General features: G+C 43.1%; 2 protein-coding genes across 3 annotated transcripts in view; both read left to right on the top strand.

Moving 5' to 3' along the window:
* GEMIN4 (gem nuclear organelle associated protein 4) overlaps positions 1-4,568 on the top strand; it is a 35,246-nt gene extending 30,678 nt beyond the window's left edge. The window contains exons 3-4 of the transcript XR_001350317.2: positions 4,129-4,284; positions 4,548-4,568. The gene's annotated coding sequence lies outside the window, so the exon portion shown is untranslated. The remainder of the gene's footprint in view (positions 1-4,128; positions 4,285-4,547) is intronic.
* A 5,720-nt stretch (positions 4,569-10,288) lies between these two features.
* The window catches only part of VPS53 (VPS53, GARP complex subunit), a 140,023-nt gene continuing 126,621 nt past the window's right edge, over positions 10,289-23,690 (top strand). For both annotated transcript variants that reach the window (XM_023762784.1, XM_006099194.3), the window contains exons 1-3: positions 10,289-10,508; positions 12,935-13,015; positions 21,820-21,869. In XM_023762784.1, the coding sequence (XP_023618552.1) occupies positions 10,422-10,508; positions 12,935-13,015; positions 21,820-21,869 (218 nt within the window). In that variant the 5' untranslated portion in view covers positions 10,289-10,421. The remainder of the gene's footprint in view (positions 10,509-12,934; positions 13,016-21,819; positions 21,870-23,690) is intronic.

Here is a 23,690-nt window from a genome sequence, read left to right as displayed (position 1 = left end):
GGGGAGGGCAGTTGTGGGCGATCAGGCTGGCAGGGGAGGGCAGTTGGCGACCATTAAATTTCCTTTGGGCCCTAACCGGTTTGGCTCAGTGGATAGAGCGTCAGCCTGCGGACTCAAGGGTCCCAGGTTCGATTCCGGTCAAGGGCATGTACCTTGGTTGCGAGCACATCCCCAGTAGGAGATGTGCAGGAGGCAGCTGATCCATGTTTCTCTCTCATCGATGTTTCTAACTCTCTATCCCTCTCCCTTCCTCTCTGTAAAAAAATCAATAAAATATATTGAAAAATAAAATAAATAAATAAATTTTCCTTTGGAAAAAATAAAATTAGTTGAATAGTGCCCAACCCTCCCAATTCATGTCCACCTAGTATCTCAGAAAGTGACCTTATTTAGAAATGATGTCTTTGCAGATGAAACTAGTGTAAGGATTGAGACGAGACCTTACTGGATTAGGGTAGGCCCTAAATCCCAGGAGAGTATACTCATAAGTGACAGAAAAGGACACAGGCACAGAGAGAAGGCAATGTGAAAACAGAGAGGGAAACTGGAATGCTGTGTCTATAAGCCAAGGAATGCCGACGACTGCTGGCAGCGCCAGAAGCTAGGGGAGAGGTATGGACGAGTTTCTCCTGTAGAACCTCCAAAAAGGACTCAACCCGCTGACAACGTAATTTCAGACTTCTGGCCTCCAGGACTGTGAGAAAATAAATTTTTATTGTCATAACGTATCCCCCCTGTGGAAATTTGCTATGGTAGCCCTAGGAAACTAATACAACACCTGCCACATACCAAACACAAACATAAATTCCAAATATATCAAAGGTAAACAAAAAGCAACACTATAAATGTAGTAGAAGAAAATTTTGAAAAGTATATTTTTTAAAAATATATTTTACTGATTTTTTACAGAGAAGAAGGGAGAGGGACAGAGAGTTAGAAACATCGATGAGAGAGATCGATCAGCTGCCTCCTGCACACCCCCCACTGGGGATGTGCCCGCAATCAAGGTACATGCCCTTGACCGGAATTGAACCTGGGACCCTTGAGTCCGCAGGCCGATGCTCTATCCACTGAGCCAAACCGGTTCGGCTGAAAAATATTTTAAAAATTCACAGGCTAGAAAAGCTTTACCAAAGCATAAAACCCAGATATCATATAGGAAAGGACTGACAGATTTGCATAGATAGATAGATAGATAGATAGATAGATAGATAGATAGATAGTATATTTTTATTTCAGACAGGAAGAGAGAGAGAAACATTAATGATGAGGGAGAATCATTGATTGGCTGCCTCCTACATGCTCCCTATGGGGGATGAAGCCTGCAACCTGGGCATGTGTACTGACTGGGAATTGAACTATGATTTCCTGGTTTATAGGTCGATGCTCAACCACTGAGCCATGCAGGCCGAGCCAGATATGTGTATATTAAAAACAACACAACAACTGTATAACAAAAGACACTATTAACAAGTGAAAAGACCAGTAACAGTTTTAAAAATATATTTGTAGTATATAGCAGAGCAAGGGTTAATATCCGGAATAGTCAAAGAGATTGTACAAATTATGAAGAAACAAATGACCCAAAAGAATTATTCAGATGCTATATAAACTGGAACTACACAAACGAAATACAAAAAGACAATAAAAGCTTTATAAATAAGTATTCAAAAGACTGATAATATCAGTATACATAAAGATACAAAGATATAGGCACTTTTTCAATGCTGGTAGAAGATTAAATATATATTATAAGGATATAGTGTTGTCCTAGCTGGTTTGGCTCAGTGGGTAGAGTGCTGGCCTGCAGACTGAAGGGTTACAAGTTTGATTCTTGTCAAGGGCATGTACCTCGGTTGTAGACTCGATCCCTAGCCCCATATGTCTGTCTCACATAGATGTTTTTCTCTCTCCATCTCTCCCACTCCCTTCCACTCTCTCTAAAAATTAATGGAAAAATATCCTTGAATGAGGATTAACAACAACAAAAAGGATATAGTATTGTTTGTAATAGAAAAAATTATGATCAATCTAAATATCAAGTAATAAAATATTTCATGGTATAGTCAAACTATGGAATACTATATAGATATTAAAAGACCCTGGGGACCAAGCCCACAACCCGGGCATGTGCCCTGACTGGGAATCGAACCGTGACCTCTTGGCTCTTGGTTCCTAGGTCAAAACTCAACCACTGTGCCACACAGGCCAGGCCATTGGTTGATTCTTTTTTTAAAAATTTCTTTATTGTTTAAAGTATTACATAAGTCTCCTTTTTCCCCTATTGACCTCTCCCAGGTTCCCCCGCCCCCCCCCGGCCCCCTGTCTGTGTCCATTGGTTATGCTCATATGCATGCATACAAGTCCTTTGGTTGATCTCTTACCCCCTCACCCCCCACCTTCCCTCATAGGTTGGGTTGATTCTTGTATGTGCCCTGACCGGGGACCAAACTGGCAACCTTGGCATATCAGATGATGCTTTCACCAACTGAGCAGGGTCATCATATTTTAAGGTGTCAAGATGTCATATAAGCTCTTGGAAAGTAACGGCTTTGATTTTTCCAAGATTTCCCCCTACTGTAACAGGGCCTAGTTCAGGAGGTTAGTGAGGCAGAAGAGCAAAGCACTGGACTGCAACGTAACAGACCTTGGTGTCACTGCAGCAGGCCAATACTTAGCATCACCTTGGCTCCGCACCCTACTGTCCTACCTGCCTCAAGGACTTTGGTGAAGACTAACCACATATATGGAAACATTTAAGCCATGCGTAAAGTACTATGCAAATGTATTTCACTGTAGCCCAGCTGGTGTGGCTCAGTGGTTGAGCGACAACCATGCACCAAGAGGTTACGGGTTTGATTCCAGGTCAGGGCACATGCCTGGGTTATGGGCTCCATCCCCAGCAGGGGGCATGCGGGAGGCAGCCAGTCCGTGTGGATGTTTCTCTCTCAGCGATGTTTCTATCTTTCCCTCTCCCTACCTCTCTCTAAAATATCAATAAAAACATATTTAAAAAGAAAATGTATTTCCTTGTACTAGTCCCTGAAACCATTCCCTATCATTTAGCATAGTGGATTATATCTGCCCATAATTGCTAAACTAAACCCAACAGATAAATGTGCCTCTGCAAGGGCAGTGAAGGCAAAGGGAAAGAGAAATTGAGCATAAGCAAAGTGAAGCTTTTCACTGGCAGTTGACAATATGTGCCTGACACTATGGCAGTGATGGTGAACCTATGACACGCGTGTCAGAGGTGACACTCGAACTCATTTTTTTGGTTGATTTTTCTTTGTTAAATGGCATTTAAATATATAAAATAAATATCAAAAATATAAGTCTTTGTTTTACTATGGTTGCAAATATCAACAAATTTCTATATGTGACACGGCACCAGAGTTAAGTTAGGATTTTCAAAATGCTGACACGCCGAGCTCAAAAGGTTCGCCATCACTGCACTACGGAGAGAAACCCAAGTGTGGATACAAAAGATTTGTAGGCTAATGATGGCTGTGAGAGTTTCTCAAAGCGATGAGTCTCAATGGGGGTTTGGGGTGGAGGAAGCAATCAGAATCTTGAACAATATTATATTTAGGAAACAAAACTTTATGCTTTTTTTTTTTTTTTAAATGTAGACCTAAAAACGTTTAGCTGGGCAAAAGCAATTCTTGGCTTGTGGAGAATGGATATCAACTGTGTGTCAGTGATTATAAGATTGGAGGGATGGGGATCACATCTCATCAGAATATTGTGTGTGGGAGGGTTGTTCACAAGATTTCTACGTTTAGCAGGAGGTGTGAGCTTTAAAAAAAATTTAAGATATACTCAATGGAATCCCCCACCTTAAATTTGCGTGTAAAATGTTGTGCAGCCCTAACCGGTTTGGCTCAGTGGATAGAGCATCGGCCTACAGACTCAAGGGTCCCAGGTTCGATTCCGGTCAAGGGCATGTACCTTGGTTGCGGGCACATCCCCAGTAGGGAGTGTGCAGGAGGCAGCTGATCCATGTTTCTCTCGCATTGGTGTTTCTAACTCTCTATCCCTCTCCCTTCCTCTCTGTAAAAATTCAATAAAATAAAAATAAAAATAAATAAAATGTGCAAATGTGTCTTTTTCTTCACTTCCTCCAAGGGATTCAGACTCAAAAAAGGTTAAGAACGACTGCTATAGACCCGGAGAAGAGGAAAGGCCGAAGATCCAGCTCAGGGACTGCAACGGAACTCAGCAGGAAGAAGTGGAGTTTAAGAAACAAGAAAGCAGGGCTGGATGTGACGGTGGCGTTGTGAGGTACTTCAGGGTGTTAGATACAATGAATTAACAGTAGCTACATTATAATGACTGTACTAGTTAATGTCAATTTTATAAAACAAGTGTCTTTTTTTATTTGTTGTAATGTGTAAGACCTGCACAAAAGGAGTTGTCATTTTGCCCTATACAATGATGACTATTACTGATTAAGTAAAGGAATTACTGAATATGAACCCTATGTAGCCAAGGGGGAAAGGGTCTAATTTTTTTTTAATTTTTAAATATATTTTTATTGATTTCAGAGAGGAAGGAAGAAGGAGAGAGAGATAGAAACATCGATGATGAGAGAGAATCATCAATCTGCTGCCTCCTACACGCCCCCCACTGGGGATCGAGCCCGCAACCCGGGCATGTGCCCTTGACCGGAATCGAACCTGGGACCCTTTAGTCTGCAGACCGATGCTCTATCCACCGAGCCAAACTGGCTAGGGTGAAAGGGTCTAATTTAAAAGCATCTGGGAGCGAGCATATACGCAGGCCTGAATGCCTGAGCTATGACCGTGGGAACAGAGGAGCTACTGAAGCTCGCTGGAGATTATGATCTGCTTAGCAAGACTGGGCTTGCACAGAGAACCAGAGTACCAATCAAAACAAAACTGGGTGCCCGGGATATGGGAACATTCAGAATGATATGTCAGTCAGGAACAAATGCCAGGGTCCAAGATATTCAGAAAATTCAGGAATGAAAGATAGCAAAAGAGCCTGTCATCACGAAAAGCCATCTACTAAAAACAGTCCATAAAGGAGCGCCAAGGAAACATTTGAACAAGCTTTTATGTAGAAATTAAACTGCATTCCTCCACTACAAGTTGGCCTGGGAGCTTTAGCCACCCATATTGACAGCAGGATCTAAGTTTGAGAGTGCTGGAGAGTCCTAGAGGGCATGTGGGAATTTATAGGGGGTGTTTTTGGTTATCACAGTGTTGGGAGAAGGGACTATGCTACTGTCATTAGGGTCAGGTAAAATTCAGACATCCTGCAATTTTTAACAAGAAATTTCACAAAAGCCCAGCTGTTTAGAAGGTCATCACAGAGAGAGAGGCTTAAATGGAATAGAGACATTGTCTTGATCTTATAAAAGAACATACTTTGCACAGTGTCTACTTAATATATTCTAGTACTTCACAAACAATGTAACTAGTTGCAAATATAATAGGATATTGGAGATTCATTTTAATAGAGGTAGAAACACTAAATGACAGGGGCACATGAAATTTAGAAATCTTACTGGATTTCATTAACAAAGGTTGTTTTATTTTTTTATTTTTTAAAAATATATTTTATTGATTTTTTACAGAGAGGAAGGGAGAGAGATAGAGAGTTTCTTATTTGGGGGTGATGGGTTTTTTCCCATTTTATTCTGATGCTAATTTCATAGATGCACCCCAGGACTCCTCTACAGCCTGTTATAAATCTACCAGAGGCCTAGTGCATGGATTCATTCACCATTCATTCACCATTGAGATTGCCTCAGCGGGGCTTGCGCCCTCTAGCAATCCGGGGAATGTTAGACTGCCGGTTTTGGCCTGATCCCTGCAGTCCAGGCCAAGGGATCCCACCGGTGCATGAATCTGTGCACTGGGCCTCTAGTGTGCATATAAGATCTTTGGTTAATCTCTTCCTGCCCTCCCACTCCCCCACTTCCCTCTGAGACTCATCAGTCTGTTCCATACTTCCATGCCTGTGCGTTGAGCGTCTGCCCCCTGGTGATCAGTGTATGTCATAGCTACTGGTCAAACGGTCAAATGGTTGCTTAGGCTTTTATACATATAGATCCTTTGAGATCGCCTGTTATTAAAGGATAGGGTCTCCAAGGTTTGTGTGTGTGTGTGTGTGTGTGTGTGTGTTTAAGTATTAGAGACTGAATTTATGCCTCACTCGGTGAAATTTCAAAATAGAAAATATGTTTTCTGTGATACTTTGTCATCATCTGTACCCTATCTCATAGCAAAACAGGAAATTGTTTAAAAAGAAAAAGTCCAGCTTATTTTTGAGATCACATGCTCCTATTTTCATATCCAATTTCTCCGTATTTTTTTAATTTTAAAAGTGAATAATCTCTTTCCAGGTTTCCCCCTTATATTAAAAGTATTTCCCTCTTTTGCTTATCATAAACAAATCAGTCTAGCCTGTTCTTACTTATTTTAATGCAGTTCCTTAAAATGTGGAATTCACCTGTATCTCTGCTCCCTTATATTCCTACACTCTTGTAATGTGTAACTTACATTCATTACTAGTATTTTATCTGCAAAGGGAAGAAAGGAAAAAATGATGGAGTCGAGAAATTCCAAGTAGGGAAATGTTTTGGGTCGTAGGGGGAGTACAATTGAGTTGACAGTGGATGTGTAAAAGGACAATCAGTGGAAATTGGGCAGCATGAATTTCCACTGGTGATGGTCACCCTGGTTACATGACTCTCCATGACAATGGGCTGCTCAGAAACAGAGAAATCAAAAATGAGGGGACGAGGGCTGATGATAGGCATGGTAAACCTGGTCATGTCACTCCTCTGCTTATAATCCTTCAAAGGTTTTCCATCCCTTAACGGGACCTTCAGGAGCCTCCACCATCTGGCACTGCCTATTTCTCCAGACTCTTCTTGTACCACTTTTCCCTTGGCTTTCAAAGTCCCATCACCCTGGCCAATTTCTTCCCTCTTCGTGGCTTTTGCATATACCATTCCTTTCATCTGTCATCCCTTACTCCCACCACCGACCCTTTGCTTCAGCTTAAAAATTACTTCCTCAGAGAAGCCTTTGCTGACCAATCAGAACACTCTATCACTATAGTGTCTCAACATGTGCTTTACTTGTCTTTTTTTTAAAAAAATATTTTATTGTTGATAGTATTACAGGTATCTCCCACCCCCCACTTTCTCCCCTACTTGTCTTTCAGCACGCATCACCATTACATATTTACTTTCCATACATGCAAATTGCTCCATGGAGGCAGGCACTTGGTCTATCTTTTTAAAATACACATTTTTATTGATTTCAGAGAGGAAGGGAGAGGGAAAGAGAGATAGAAACATCAATGATGAGAGAGAATCATTGATCAGCTGCCTCCTGCACGCCCCCTACAGGGGATTGAGCCTGCAACCTGGGCACGTGCCCTTGACCGGAATTGAACCTGGGACCCTTGAGTCCACAGGCCGACACTGTATCCACTGAACCAAACCGGCTAGGGTGGTCTATTTGATGATTGATCAATTCCTAGCATCTAGCCTAGTGCTTATCACCAGCAGGTGAATGAATGGCAGGAAAAGTTAGCTATCGGACCTTGGGCAAGTTTTGTTTCATTTTTAACTACATCTCCATTTTCTTATCTGTTAATAGGGGTAATGATAATAACTATCAACCTCAGAATTGCCACGCAGGTTGAAAGAGACAATGCATGCTTTGCAGGGTGTCTGGCATGTAGTAAGGGCTAGGACATGTTAGTTATTATTATGAACATTAAACGTAAGCTTGCCCGGCCAGCATGGCTCAGCATCGACCTAGGAATCAGGAGGTCAACCATTCGATTCCCGGTCAGGGCACATGCCTGGGTTGCAGGCTTGGTCCCCAGTGGGGAGGCATGCAGGAGGCAGCCAATCAGTGATTCTCTATCACCACTGATGTTTCTATTTCTCCCTTTCCCTTCCTCTCTGAAATCAATAAAAAATATTATTTAAAAAAAAACCCACATAAGATCTGTGAGCAACCAGAACTCTCATACACTGCTGGTAGCAACGCAAAAAATAATACATCCACTTTGGAAAACATTTACCAGTTTCTTATAAAGTTACACACACACTTACCACACAATCCAGCAATCCCACTTCTAGGTATACACCCAAGTGAAATGAAAACTTATGGACACAAAAACCTGCACATGAATATGTATAGCAGCTTTATTCCTCATCACTCAAAACTGGAAACAACCCTAACATCCTCCAACCAGGGAATGTATAAGCCCATTGTTGCATAGCCATGTAAGTGGAAATACCACTCAGCAGGAATAAATGAACTACTGATACGTGTAACAGTATGATGAAACCCAATGCATTATGCTAGGCGAAAGAAGCCACTCAAATGGTGACATATGTTTCCATTTATATGGCATTCCAAACAAGTCAAATTATAGGGACAGAAATCAGGCCAGCCAGGGGAGGGGGTGAGGAATGAGGAAATGTGGATGGGAGGGATGATGGAATTATCATAGGACTTGCTTGTGATGGAAAAAAAAAATCCAAGACAGGTGGATATAATTACATTTTTCTTTTCTTTTTAAAAAAATATATTTTATTGATTTTTTACAGAGAGGGAGAGGGATAGAGAGTTAGAAACATCGATGAGAGAGAAACATCGATCAGCTGCCTCCTGCACACTCCCTACCGGGGATGTGCCCAACCAAGGTACATGCCCTTGATGGGAATCGAACCCGGGACCCTTCAGTCCACAGGCTGATGCTCTATCCACTGAGCCAAACCGGTTAGGGCTACATTTTTCTTTTTTATTTATTTTAGGGGGGGGCATTTATATTCCTGAATATAAAAGAACTTCAGGCTCATTGTAGACATTTTGGGAAAATGTACAATGTACATTCCATCACCTGCAGAAAAGTACTATTTCTTTGCTATCATTTTGTTTGTTTGTTTTTTGTTAATCCTCATCCACGGACATTTTTCCATTGATTTTCAGAGAGAGTGGAAGGGTGGGAGGGGGAGAGACAGAAAACGAGAGAAACACTGGATGTGAGACACATCCATTGGTTACCTCCCGTACACATCCTGACCTGGGCAGGGGATTGAGCCTGCAACCGAGGTACGTGCCCTTGACAGGAATCGAAACCGGGACCCTTTAATCCGCAGGCTGACGCTCTATCCACTGAACCAACTGGCTAAGGATTTGCTATCATTTTTATAGGCACGAAATATACACATACAGACTGGGACAATGCTGTACATTTTTGCTTTCTGAAATATACATTTTGCTTTCTGAAATATTTTATGCACGTTTCCATGTCATTAAATAATTTTAAAAACTATGCTTTTATGAACCCATTGTATAGCTGATTTATATTTTAGCCCTTCCTTTATTGTTAGAAATTATGCTGATCCCATCTTTTCTTTACTACAACGCTGATAAAATGAAATTTTAGAAAAATCTCAGAGGGGCCAGGCACTCTGCCATCACAGGGTTTCACAATGTGTAACTGGTGAAACAGCTCTGCCTTTGGCTGCAATTCTCTCGTCGTTTTAAGTGTCTGGGGGAAGAGCGGTTCCACAGGGTGATCTGGCCTCCTTTTTTTCGTGGTGCATGAGAAACAGGCACCCTCATATTACCTGTATTACTAGCTTAAATTTGCATGGTGCTTTTTATATGTAACCGTCCCCCATCCTTGCAGGCAAGCAGAGGGAGTGATGTGTTCAGGATCACACAGCCTATCAGTGGTGGAATGGGACTCAGACGCCAGCTGTCCAGAGTCTCAGGAAGTAAACAGTTCCCCTTGGAGGGGCACTGATGACGCTGGACCTCCCCCTGCCCACCCTCACCCCAAGGAGCTGCAGACTCCCCCCGAAATCTCTGCCTGCAGGCCTGACACCAGGGGAACTTAACTCTGAACGTGGACACTGTCCCATCCGACATGTTGTCTTTGGCAACACTGCCACTTACCAGCTGGGGTCATTTCTCCCCCGATGGCAGGGGGCACCTACTGCCATTGACCAAGGGGGGGCCCTGGGAGCTGAAGGATCCCCGGCTTCGGGGCCCGAGGGGGTTGCTGTCGGTCGGTCGGTCGCCACGGTGCGAGGGCACATCCTCACCGGGGGGTCCTGCAGTGTCCGCGCCTTTCGGCGAGGGGACGAGGGCCCCCTCCTCGTCGGGTCAGGGCTGTCCGGGAAGAATCCGGGACGTGCCCGGCTCGCCTTCTCCGGGCACCCGGAGGTCAGTCCTCCGCTATCCCAGAATGCCTCGCGTCCCGGAAGTGCCGCCTTCCCGGAAGTTCCCGGCTAGCTGGCCGAGCCGGAGCTCGCTGCAGCGCTGCCCGCTGCGGGGTACGGTTCTGCGGTTTGGGTGACCGCAGGAGGCCCGACCCGGGGCCGGGGTGTGCGTCCGGAGGGGCTGGGCGGCGGGATGATGGAGGAGGAGGACCTGGAGTTCGTGGAGGAGCTGGAAGCGGTGCTGCAGCTCACGCCCGACGTGCAGCTCGCCATCGAGCAGGTGAGCGTTCCGCCCCCTGAGGGGAGGAGAGTGCGGGGGACGGGGCGCTGCGGGGGTGGGACCTGGGGTGGCCCGAGGTGGGAGCTAGGCACGGAAGGGAAGGGACAAGTGTGGGGGGAGGTGGGGGAGGGAAGGGGTTTCTGGATCGAGGGGCGGGAGAGCCCTTCCTCGGCCTGGGTTGTGTTTGCAGGGGGCATCCTCCTGCGTTTGGGCCAAGCAGCGGTGCTTCCCGAAGGGACGGCCCTGGAGGTGGACTCCTGGCCCGCAGCCCAGGGTTTGGGGGTGTAGCGCTGTCCCTGCATTCGCCAGGCTGCTGTGCCGCTGCTCCCAGGTCTCAGCCCAGCCCCTGGGGCGTGACTCCGAATTGACGGGAGAGCATAACTTCGATTCCCGAAGCGGATCGAAGAGCAGAAGGGACATGTTGGACCAGGACCCCGTTATCGGGCTTACGTGGCTGACAGCTCCTGCCGTTGATGTGTTGGATGAGGTTGAAGGCTATTCTCAGGAGGCCTCCCTTCCCTGTGGGGACTCTCTAGTTGCCCAAATTCTCCTTTCAAGTTTATTGAGTTTTTAAAAGAGTATTGCTATTAAAAATAGTGATTCAGACCAGCGATTTTTTTTTAAAACCGGTGTGCCATAAGAGGAAAAGGTTAAAATCGCTCATTTAGATCCTTATAGAGCAGTGGTTCTCAACCTTCCTAATGCCGCGACCCTTTAATGCAGTTCCTCATGTTGTGGTGACCCAACCATAAAATGATTTTCGCTGCTACTTCATAACTATAATTTTGCTACTGTTATGAATCATAATGTAAATATCTGATATGCAGGATGTATTTTCATTGTTACAAATGGAACATAATTAAAGCATAGTGATTAATCACAAAAACAGTATGTAATTATATATGTGTTTTCGGATGGTCTTGTGCGACTCCTGTGAAAGGGTGGTTCGACCCCCAAAAGGGGTCGCGGCCCACAGGTTGAGAACCGCTGTTCTAGAGGGTACTGCTCCTGGTAAAAGGAGAAGAGCTCTCTTAGTAGAGTTTTAGGTGTGTTTTTCCAGGAGTGGTTGGCTTACCCATGCAAAGCTCACTTGGCTCATCCTGAGGGTGCCAGCCCATTGAGCACAGGTTTTGGTGTTCAGGCCACACTGCTCCCCACCCACCTCCGTTTGCAAAAAAAAAGTATTTCATTTACTCTTTGAACCTAGTGGGCTCTAATAGAAGAAGCAAATCAAACAGTCAGTTATTGTTTGACAAGGATTTTAAGACACAGTTTTACTATTAATAATATTGAGTTCTAGCACAGGTTTATCTAATAATCAGAAAAGAATTTGCTAACCAGAATAACTATACTGAGCTGGTGAAATCCACTACCAGGGGATCACTCGATTACTTTTATAATCCACCTTGTTCAAGTTGCAACTTTTGAAGGGAGCTAGCCATGTTTCTCAGAAGGCAGCATTCCTTTTCCTCTTAGAGACAGACAGTTCCTCATTGCCAGCTCTTCACTTCCTGACACCGTGTAAACCATAAAAATCTCTTCAGTGCATAGCAGATTCTATTGCTGAGACATAGTGCATTATGTCTCTTTTTTAATATGTTGTTTTAATAAATTGTTTCTATTAAGACTTTTAAAATATATTGTTTTATTGATTTTAAAGAGAGAGAAACATTGATGAGAGAGAAACATGGATAGGCTGTCTCCTGCACACCCCCACACTGGGGATGGAGCGTGTAACCAACCCCCGGCATGAGCCCTGACGGGGGAATTAATCTGTGAGCTCCTGGTTCAGGGGCAGATGCTCAAACACTGAGCCACACCAGCCCTGGCCAGGCAAGACTTTCTTAAAGATACAACCATGTCATCAGCTGGCTTAATCTGATTTGCACAATGCCCACCTGTTGGCATTTTGTTGATATCTGTGGAACTTTTCACTGTTTCATATTCTGTTCTGTTAGTTGCACCAAGACCTAAGATGTTAAAATTACAGGTGTTGGTAAAAATTAAAGATTTTATTTTAACATTTTTTTTCTTTTGCACATTTTTAATTTTGTAACAGCATTTATAATGTCATTACTGTTGCTCTTCAGGGCTCAGATTGACTTTGCTCTTGACACATTTGCTTGTGCCTTGACTGTTGGGGTCCAGCCCCAGCAGGTCCAGGGGTTCCCGTAGGTGGGGATGGAGTTGGCGAAGAAGGAATGACATGGAGACCGTTTTCAGTTGATCAGCAGCTTAGCCAGGTTCTCTAGCCAGGATCTCCAGCCAAGTTCTGTCTTATTTTAACATTTTATTGAGCATCTAAGTCTTATAAAATGAAAAAAAAATTTGATTTTTGCCTTTTCCACCCAGTAGAGAGGAAAGAAATAATACATAAAACAAGACAGAAAGATGATGGTCATTTCTAATCCCCTATCTTTATATAGGTATTTCCAAGCCAGGATCCTCTAGATCGAGCAGATTTCAATGCTGTGGAGTATATCAATACCCTGTTCCCCACGGAGCAAGTAAGTATGCAGTTTCCTTCATTTTAGTGGCTTCTGGCTCTTCTTGAGTGTTATGATTGATGTGTTATTCTATAAAATCGAAGGAGCTGTGATAAAGAAGGAGTGTTAAATTGAAATCAAACTTCATTGTAACCAGGGGAGTAGCTAATATCAAATACTGTTGTTAAAGTGGAATTCTTTGTAGAGTGAGTATATTATTAGAAATTATACCCTTAAATATTTTCCACACACTGATATTTGCTGGACTAAATCTTAAGCCTCTACCCCCCAAATATTACATACATATCCTAGCACCAATCTTAAATAAATTAGGTTTTAGTACTGTTTGCTATATAAATAAAGGATGAAAATAAAGGTTTAATATTTTTTTTCTCACACCCTAATGGGTATTATTGCAAACCCCTTGGGGATGCACACACCCTCCTCTGGAGATGCTGTTCTGGGCATGGGATATTCACAAAAGGACTCTTGACGGTAATGACTGGATCAGATTCACATTTAAAAAATTCCATCTGGCCCTGGCCGATTTGGGTCAGTGGTTAGAGCATCGGCCCTCAGTTTGAAGGGTCTTGGGTTCAATTCCTGGTCAAGGGCACGGACCTCAGTAGCAGGTTCAATCTCCGGCCTTGGTTGGAGCACATGCAGGAGGCACCCACTCAATGTGTCTCTCTCCCATCAATGTTTGTCTTCCCATCCTTCCTTCCTCCCACTCTCTCTCTAAAGATCAATAAAAAAAATATCCTCATGTTAGAGATAGACAGTTCCTCATTGCCTCAATACTCAGGTGAGTATTAAAAAGTTTTTTTATTAGGCCCTGGCCAATGTGGCTCAGTTGGTTGGAGTGTCATCACATACACCAAAAGGTCAGGGCACATACCCAGGTTGCGGGTTTGATCTCCCATCTGGGTGTGTATGGGAGGCAGCCAATCGATGTTTCTCTCTCACATTGATATTTCTCTCCCTCTTCCTTCCTCTCATTAAAAACAATCCTATCCTATATAAAAGGTCAGGACCATAAGCATAACGCCTGGAAAGACTACTCAACCAGTTGCTGTGAGATGCATTGACCACCTCTCGGTCCCTCCCCAGTCCTGCAGGTTCTGATCACAGCATGATGAACGGGAACTGCAAAATGCGAACGGGGTGGGGTTGGGGGAGGAGGACTGGGGATTGTTGGGTGGCGAGCAGTGGTGAGTATCCAGTGGCAAAGCTTCGGGGCATTGGTGGGGGCGGTTAGCCTCATGGGGAAGGGGAGTGTTGCAGGGCCAGCATGGGGGCGGGGAGCTTTGCAGAGCGTCTTGGGCCAGTTGCAGGGCGAGGAGCGTTGAGCATCGCAGCGTGTCACAGGCCGGCGGCAGTGAGGGGCAGCGTGGGGCAGCGGACGTGGCCCTGATTGCAGGCTAGGCCTAGGGACCCTACTCATGCACAATTTTGTGCGCTGGGCCTCTAGTAATCAATAAAAACATATCCTTGGGTGAGGATCAAAAAATATTCCATCTGGCAACAATGTGGAGGGTGAAATGGGGGGAGGCAGAACTGGAGGCAGGAAACCCAGTTAGCAAACTGCTGTGACAGATCACTTAAGAGAGATGATGAGAGCCCTGGCCGGTTTGGCTCAGTGGATAGAGCGTCGGCCTGCGGACTGAAGGGTCCCAGGCTCGATTACGGTCAAGGGCATGTACCTTGATTGCGGGAACATCCCCAGTGGGGGGTATGCAGGAGGCAGTTGATCGATATTTCTAACTCTCTATATCCTCTCCCTTCCTCTCTGTAAAAAATCAATAAAATATAGATTTAAACAAAGAGAGAGAGAGAGAGATGATGATGAGAGCGTCAGTAGAGACCAGGATGGAGAGAACAAGATCCAAGAGCTATTTAGGAGGCATAAGACAGAATTTGGTAGTTGAAGGGATGTAGAACCTGAAACCATTCATTTACTCAACAAAAAACACCTCCTCTGCTTCCCTCTGTAAGAAATTTGTGGCCAGAGGAATGGACAAGGCAAATACCCTCCTTCCCAATATAGAGCTTCCAGTCTAATAAAACCATTAGCAGGTTATAAGCAAATTATTATGCTTCACAATGACTTGTTCGTATAACTATTAATTATTTGTTGATGTCAAAAGAGTTCTCACTTTGAGTACAAGGGTAATAATAGATTATATTTATTGGATGCTTACCATGCACCAGGCACCATTCTAAACACGTAACAATGGTAAGTTCTCACTTTGTTAACATGCTTGCTTTACAATGAGAATAATGAGGCACCGAGAGTTAGAGAATGCCCAGCTACATATGATAGTATTGCCACGAAGGAAACATGCTCAATTACTGTGAAAACAGAGCATGCATCTGAGGGACCCAAAAGGGCTTCCATGAGGAAATGACATGTAAGCTGTGCATTATAGGCCAAATGAAGGATTTTGAACTTTGATTTCTAGTCTGGCAGACTAAGTGGGCGTTAGCACCTTTACTCTATATTGGGAGTAGGAAGAAAAAACAGGTTTCAGTGGCAAATAGGCTAATAGGAGGATGTAAAGGTGAGCTCATTTTGGAACATATTTGGGGCATCCAGGTAGAAATATGTGGTTGGATAGTATTTGAATCTGAAGCTCATAATCCCCATAATTGCTACTATCTTGGCATAAACCAGCTTTTTCTAATGGACATGTTAATTTTTAAAATAAAGTTGGAAAACATGGCATCCTACTATGTGATTATCTCTTTTGAGATTTCACAGGTAGCCTTTAGCGCTCACATTTTCTTTGTTTTTTATTTAAAAATGATATCAGAAATTTATTAAAGTGTTGTTTTTTAATCCTCACCAGAGGACATGTTTTCACTGATTTTTTTTTTTTTTTTGAGAGAGAGAGAGATAGAGAGAGAGAGAGAGAAAGAAACATCAATCAGCTGCCTCCTGTAAGCACCCTGACAGGAGGTGGGAATTGAACCCGCCACCTTTCCGTGTACTGGAGGACGTAGAGCTCATCATTTTCTATGAAAAAGGAATTCTGGGAATTAGCTGGACATGGAAATTTGGGAACAACTGATATAGAGATAGTTTTAAACATGAAAATATTTCATTTACCCTACCCTATTAAGGTTGCTGACCCACTAAAACAAAAGTATGTGTTAGATTTGAAAATTATATGGGAAACCACCAGGTTCTTACATCTTACTGATATGTTGTTATTTGTTTTTAAACTACTGTAGGGAGCACAAGACATCCAGATTTAGTAATGTGTCTTGCCTTATGCCCTCATGTACATGATAATGTGTTGTGAAATTTCTTAGGTGACTCAGAAAGTTTATGACCCAGGGTTACCTTTATTTCCCCAATCCCAGATTTACACTTAGCAATTTATCCCAGATTTCCATGGACCTTAAGGAAAGGTAATAAAAAGTAGTGGCATGATTTATAATTTCTTTCAGCTATTGCTATATCTTGGGCAAAACCCATCTCTATGCCTCATGGACCTGCAGTAAATACTTGTGAATTATAAATTTAGAATATTTAAAGTATGTCAGTATATCAAGAATATATTCAGTGTCACTCCGAGGAGGAGGGTGTGAAGGTGTAACTACCTCGTGTCTGTGTGGACTGGAACAGATCCCCAGATGTTTCTTACTCACCAGGTCCAGGTGTGGGGAACGTGGGTTTCTGTATGTAACAGGGCTCCCTGGGTGGTTCTGAAGAGTAGCTGGGCTTCCAGTCTCCTAGTAGAAAACTGAAGATGACAATTGTCATGTTTTCATTAGAGGTTTGATTAGGGAAACTAGATGAAATTTATATTAAAAAATAGAATTAAGCCTGGCTGGCGTGGCTCAGTGATTGAGCATTGACCTATGAACCAGGAGGTCATGGTTCGATTCCCAGGTTGCAGGCTCGATCCCCAGTAGGGGCATGCAGGAGGCAGCTGATCAATGATTCTCTGTCATCATTGATGTCTCTCTTTCTCTCTCTCTCTTTCCCTCTCCCTTCCTCTCTGTAATCAATAAAAATATATTGTAAAAAATAAAATTAAGAACTTTGAAAAAAAGAGTTATATGGAGATGTTTATACAGAATTTTTAATGATTCCCTCAAAATGTATGCATCTGTGTGGTTAAGAGTAAAAAAGATGTCAAATTGCTTATCATCTAAGTTTAATTTTTTAAAAAGCCATATAGTATTTGCATAGAAGGAGCAGTAGAAGGTAATATACCAAAATGCTAATGGTGATTATACTCTGTTGGGGATGAGTCTGATTTTATGTATTTTCTGTAATCAACAAGAATCACCATTAAAGTCAGGAAATACTTTTCAATAAATAAGACATTTTTAAGCGATGGAATTAACACTGTGCAGCCACATTACAACAGAACTAGAAGAATGATTCTCAAAGAGTAGATGTATCATCTCCACCCAGGGTAGCCAATCTGGATTCCTATGGGGCGTTTTCCCAACTGCCAGAGAGGCCTCAACCCCAGTGAGAATCATTGTTATCGAGAGGCACTGAGCTGATAGCAGGGAGTGTGTCATATCCCTCAGGTGTGTTGGGGTTCAGAAAAACTAGGTCAGGAACCACTGTATTAGAGGTGGCATGGTAGAGTAAGAAAGAGTGAAGACCCAGGAGTCAGACCTCCACCAAGTCCAGCCTCCGTGACCTTGGACAAAGTATCTATGCTTTCAGGGCCTATTGTCCATTCTTTATACCGAGGAGGAAAAGAGCCTGGTAAGAAGATTAAGGGGAATCATTTTTGTAAAATGTTCAGAGGAGTGTTGCATAACAGATCCACATTAAATGTTAGCACCCTTTTTTCCCTTTTGCTTCCCCAGTAGAAAATCTGGACGATAAAGAGCAAGTAGTCCACCTAACGTGCAGTCAAGTGTTAGAATTTTCTTGTCTTTTAAAAGCTGTATTCATGGGGTACTTGGTATTTTTACGTGTTTTCCCCATTATTAGCATATTCTCTTAAGTGATATTTGTTTCAGAGTCTCCCTGGCCAGTGTCTTTAGTGGTGGGACAAAAGTCCATCAAATATATGTGGCCTAATTTATTTAACTTTTCTATTGAGGGCCCTTTAGGTCATTCCCTGTTCTGTTTGTTTGTTTGTTTGTTTGTTTTTCTTTTTTATTGTCTAAAGTTTTACATATGTCTCCCTTTTCCCCAATTGACTCCCCTCCCCCAGCCATTCCCACCCGGGCAAGCCCCCACCGCCCCAGTGTCCATTCCCTTTTTGTGTGTGTGTTTTTAAAAAAAATATATTTTTATTGATTTCAGAGAGGAAGGGAGAAGGGGAAAGAGATAGAAACATCAATGATGAGAGAAATTTGATTAGCTGCCTTCTCCATGCCCCACGCTGGAGATTGAGCCCACAGCCTGGGCATGTGTCCTGACTGAGAATGAAAATGTGACCTCCTGGTTCACAGGTCCATGCTCAACAGGTTTGCTGACCAGGTTTGCATTTTTTTTTTAAAGATTTAAAAATTGATTTTCAGAGAGAGAGGAAGCGAGAGGGGAAGAGAGAGAGAGAAAAACAGGAATGTGACATCACATCCATGAGCAGCCTCCCACACACCCTCTACTGGGGATTGAGCCTGCAACCTGGATATGTGCCCTGACCTGGATTCAAACCAGCAACCTCTCAGTGCATGGGATGATGCCCAGCCAACTGAGCCACACAGGCCAGGGTGTTTTTTGCTTTTTAAAATAAATGCAGTTGAATATCTGAAAGCATAATTATTTTGAATTATTCTTTTCAGGAAAATTGTTATGACTTAAGCAAGACCTTCATGTCTACAGAGTATTAAATTTAAGCAATAATTACTGTACCACCAAACATCAATATTTGCTGATGTGGAATGACCTTCAAGTTATATTGTTAAGTGAAAAAAGCATGGTACAGGACAATGTGCATTTATGTAAGGAAGGGGATATAAGTTATGGGTCTGCTTCAGATACATAGACCTCTCTGAGAATGTGCCAAAGAAACTGGCCCAGAGCCATTGCCTCTGGCGAGGAGAACTGGGAGGTGGACGGGCAGAACAGGGGAAAGGAAGCCTTGTTTTCCACTGTCTGCCCTTTTCTGTTTGAATTTTTGGTCCTCTACATGTTTTACCAATTTAAGTAGATTACAATTTTAAATTTTGAGATAATTTTCCATTTGTAGAAAAGACGCAAGAATAGTACAAAGACTTCATGGCTGTCCTAGCTGGTTTGGTTCAGTGAATAGAGCATCGGGCCAGGAACTGATGGGCCGCGGGTTCCATCTGGTCAAGGGCATGTACTTCAGTTGCAGGCCCTGTCCCCAGCCCTGGTCGGCGCATGTGGGAGGCAACCAATCCATGTGTCTCTCTAACATCGATGTTTCTCTCTGTCTCTCCCCCTCCCTTCCACTTGCTCTAAAAATTAATGGAAAAATATCTTTGGGTGAGTATTAACAAAACCAACAAACAAACAGAAAGAATTCATGGCTACCCTTCATCCCCAATTTCCCAAATGTTAACATTTTTAAAATAGTTTTTTTAAGTACCAAAATTGTTTTTAAAAAAGGAATGGGTTCCAGCAGAGATAAGCCAGGTGAGAACTAGTATGCCTGTTTTGCATATGAGGAAATAGAAACTCAGAGAGGTTAAACCTCTTGCCCTCTAGACATACAGCAAATTTGTTTGTGGCAGAGATTTGCCAAACCCAGGTCCTCTGACAACTCAGGTTCTGTCACCACCGTGGTGATTTATACTCAGTCTGGTTGTGCAATGACAACTTGACAGAGGATTCCTCAATTAAAATAACTCTCTTTTCTGAGATTTATTGTTACCTCAGTCTGTTCTTGGGTTTCTGAAATTCAGAGTAACCATTGGCTTTGTCGGAACAGTAGACAAGATGTGAATGGCCCCATCTGACATCTCAAACACTTGTGACCTGATTTCCTTACCAGCCCTGCTGCCGGCGGGAGCCTGGTCTTCTCCTGCCAGCACAGGTTGCTGGTAGCAGTTCCTACATCACCCCCAGTTCTTGCTCAGATAAAATATCTGTTGGTAAAAGAGAGAGAGAGAAAGAGAACTGGTGCCTAAGTGGTTAAGAGTGTCGGCCTTCACACCTAAGGATCTTGGGTTTGATTCCTGGTCAGGTTCCCATTCGGGACGTGCAGGAGGCAACCAACTGATCTCTCTCTCTCTCTCTCTCTCTCTCTCTCTCTCCCTCTCCTCTCTCTCTCTCTCCCTTATTCCCTTCCACTCTCTCTAAAAAAATCAATGGAAAAAAATATCCTCTGGTGAGGATTAACCCCCACCCCCCAAAAAAAGTGCTATTAAGTTGTACCATCTCTATTCCATTAGGGGGCACCATTTCCTCACATTTTTTCTTCCCTAATGTTGGAACTAGTCCATTTATTTCTATTGTCATTGTCTTAAAAACAGAAATACCTGTATTATAATTACAATAGCAGTGCATAGTCAATATAGAGCAGTTAGAAAATACTCAGCAAAAAAATTTTTTTAAATCTTTTCATGGATTACAGCTACTGCTACTGATTTCATAGATTCTAGCTACTAGTATAGATTACAAGTTCTAGTATTTATCATTCCAGACTATTTTCTAGTGGATCTATACACTTAGAAAAAATAGATAGATTTATTTATTAAAGAGTAACATAATGTGGAAGAGTACACAAATCTTAAGTGTATAGCTTGATGAATTTTCACAAAATGAATTCAGCCATGTAACTACCACCCAGATCAAGAAATAAAACATCTTCATGCCTTAGCCAGTTTGGCTCAGTGGATAGAGCATCAGCCTGCAGACTGAAGGGTCCTGGGTTCGATTCCGGTCAAGGGCATGTGCCCAGGTTGTGGGCTCGATCCCCAGTAAGGGGCATGCAAGAGGCAGACGATTAATGGTTCTCTCTTTTCATTGATGTTTCTATCTCTCCCTCTCCCTTCCTCTCTGAAATCAATATATATATATATTAAAAAAGAAGAAATAAAACATCTTTAGATGGCCCTGTCTTTCCTGCTCATAGTCACTGTCTCCTCCAAAGATAACCACTATCTTTGCTTCTAAAACGAGAGAATAGTTCCACTCATTTTGTAACTATAAAAATGGAATCCTACTGTATATACTCTTGTTGTCAAGCTTTCTTTTGTGTGCAACATTATATTAGTAAGATTTATCCATGTTGTTGTATGTATGTTCATTCATTGCTATATTTGTTGTATGAATTTTTTATGATTCTATATATCAGGGGTCAGGCAAAGTTTCTGTAAAGGGCTAGATAATACATATTTTAGGATTTGTGGACCATTCAATCTTTGTTGCAATTACTCAACTTTGTAGTTCAAAGCCAACTGTAGATAATATGAAAATGAATGGGTATGGCTGTGTTCCAATAAAACTTCATTTATAAAAATAGATACCAGGCTGGATTTTGCAATAGTTGCCAATTACTGCTATACTTTTTTTTTTTTTAAGTAAAAATTGAATTGTACTCTCTGATAAGGGAGAGAGAGAGTTAGAAACGTCGATGAGAGAGAAACATCGATCAGCTGCCTCCTGCACATCTCCCACTGGGGATGTGCCCGCAACCCAGGTACATGCCCTTGACCGGAATCGAACCTGGGACCTTTCAGTCTGCAGGCCGACGCTCTATCCACTGAGCCAAACCGGTTCCGGCTATACTTTTTTTTTAAAGTAAAAATTGAATTGTACGCTTTGATTACATTTTCTGAGATGTCATCAATAGCCATTATAGTTCATCATTTCCCTGTAAAAGAGGAATTCCAGGAAGCGAAATAATAGCTGGCACTTTTCCTTTTTATTGTAGTCTCTGGCAAACATAGACGAAGTTGTGAACAAGATTAGACTGAAAATAAGGTAAGTAATACGATATGATTATTAATAATGAAAAATATGCTTCATTATCTGAAATCTCACTTTTGCTATAAATGGTCATTTGAAAGAAAAATAATTCATTTTATGTGGGTTTTCATACAAGCCTGTGGCAAAGACCTCAATTCTTTGATCAGTCTTCAATTATTTGTTAAAAGGGAAGAAAACTGTAACAGGCTATTCAAAACAGTTGTTATAAAAGGAGGCAAAAGCATTTTTATATATTTTTTAACCATTTGTATGCCATAAGTGTCTATAGATGCAAATGGCAGACCTTTTTTTAATTAAATTCAAAATATCGTGGCGGTTAACTGGTTAAAATTGATTTTAGAAGGAGAGGAAATGAGAGAGCCTAGAAAGAGAGAGAGAGAGAGAGAGAGAGAGAGAGAGAGAGAGAAACATTGATGTTAGAGAGAAACAAGGATCGGTTGCCTCTCATACACACCTTAACCAGGGATCAAACCAAAACCTGGGTATGTGCCCTGACCAGGAATCAAACGCTGGACCTTTCGGTGTACAGGACGATGCTCCAACCCACTGAGCAACACTGGCCAGGGCAGCATTTCTACTATATTTGTAATGGCTTTATTTTCTTAGTAGATTTACTTTGTGTGTGTGTGTATTCCTAAGGCTTAGATATGAATATGGGCTTATATGTATACACATACATGTATACACATATATTGGCCACATACCAGTTACCAATGAGGTTAGATCTGCTGGTTGGTATGAGTGGTGGCCCAAGATTAAACATCGTGATTAATCTAGGATGTGATTGTCTAGGGTGGTCATCAAGTGTCCTTCGTGCCCAATAGCCTTGTTCTGGTTTGTCCACATCTGAATTTCCAGTTTTAACACATGGTAGATACTCAGTGTTTATTTATTCATTATAATTATTATCATAACTAGTGGCCCGGTGCACGGATTCATGCATATTGAAAGGAAATTAATTAGAAAAAATATTTTAATATTGCTATTCACCCTTTCTCTATAATAGAAGTGTCAAAGGTGAAAGAAAATGTATATTAGTAAATGTTATCGGCAGTAAACCAGATTTGGGGCCGACAGTGCCCCAGCAACCCACGGCCAAAGGTGGAATCGCGTGGCCCCTCAAGGAATCGGGCTCCCTCCTCTCTGGTTCCGGGGTGCGTCACCCAAGAACCGCAGCTGCCAAGTCACCACAGCTCGGCAGCACCTGCTTTGAGTGTCTGCCCCCTGGTGGTCAGTGCGCATCATATGTACTGGACGGTCAGATGGTCACTTAGCCTTTTTTATATACATACTAGAGGCCCGGTGCACAAAAATTTGTGCACTCGGGGGGGAAGGGGGGGTCCCTCAGCCCGGCCTTTGCCCTCTCGCAGTCTGGGACCCCTTGGGAGATAACGACCTGCTGGCTTAGGCCTGCTCCCGGGTGTCAGAGGGCAGGCCCAATCCCTAGGTGCAGCCCCTGGTCGGGCTCAGAGCAGGGCTGATTGGGGAGTTGGGGCGCCGCCCCCTGTCACGCACAGAGCAGGGCCAATCAGGGGGTTGGGGCACTGCCCCCTGCACAGAGCAGGGCCCATCAGGGGGGTTGGGGCTCCGTACCCTGCAGGGCCAATCAGGGGGTTGGGGAGCTCCCCCCTGTCATGCACAGAGCAGGGCCCATCAGGGGGTTGAGGAGCTCCCCTTGTCACTCACAGAGTAGGGCCGATAGGGGAGTTAGGGCACCGACCCCTGTCACACACACAGCAGGGCGGATCAGGGGGTTGGGGTGCTGCCACTGTCACAGCTCAGGGCAGGGCCACTGGGGAGGTTATGGCTCTACCC

This window comes from Myotis lucifugus, unplaced genomic scaffold, assembly GCF_000147115.1.
Source record: "Myotis lucifugus unplaced genomic scaffold, Myoluc2.0 scaffold_262, whole genome shotgun sequence".
Taxonomy (NCBI): Eukaryota; Metazoa; Chordata; class Mammalia; order Chiroptera; family Vespertilionidae; genus Myotis; species Myotis lucifugus.
Note: the sequence above shows the minus strand (reverse complement) of the source record. Positions and strands in the feature narration are given on the sequence as shown.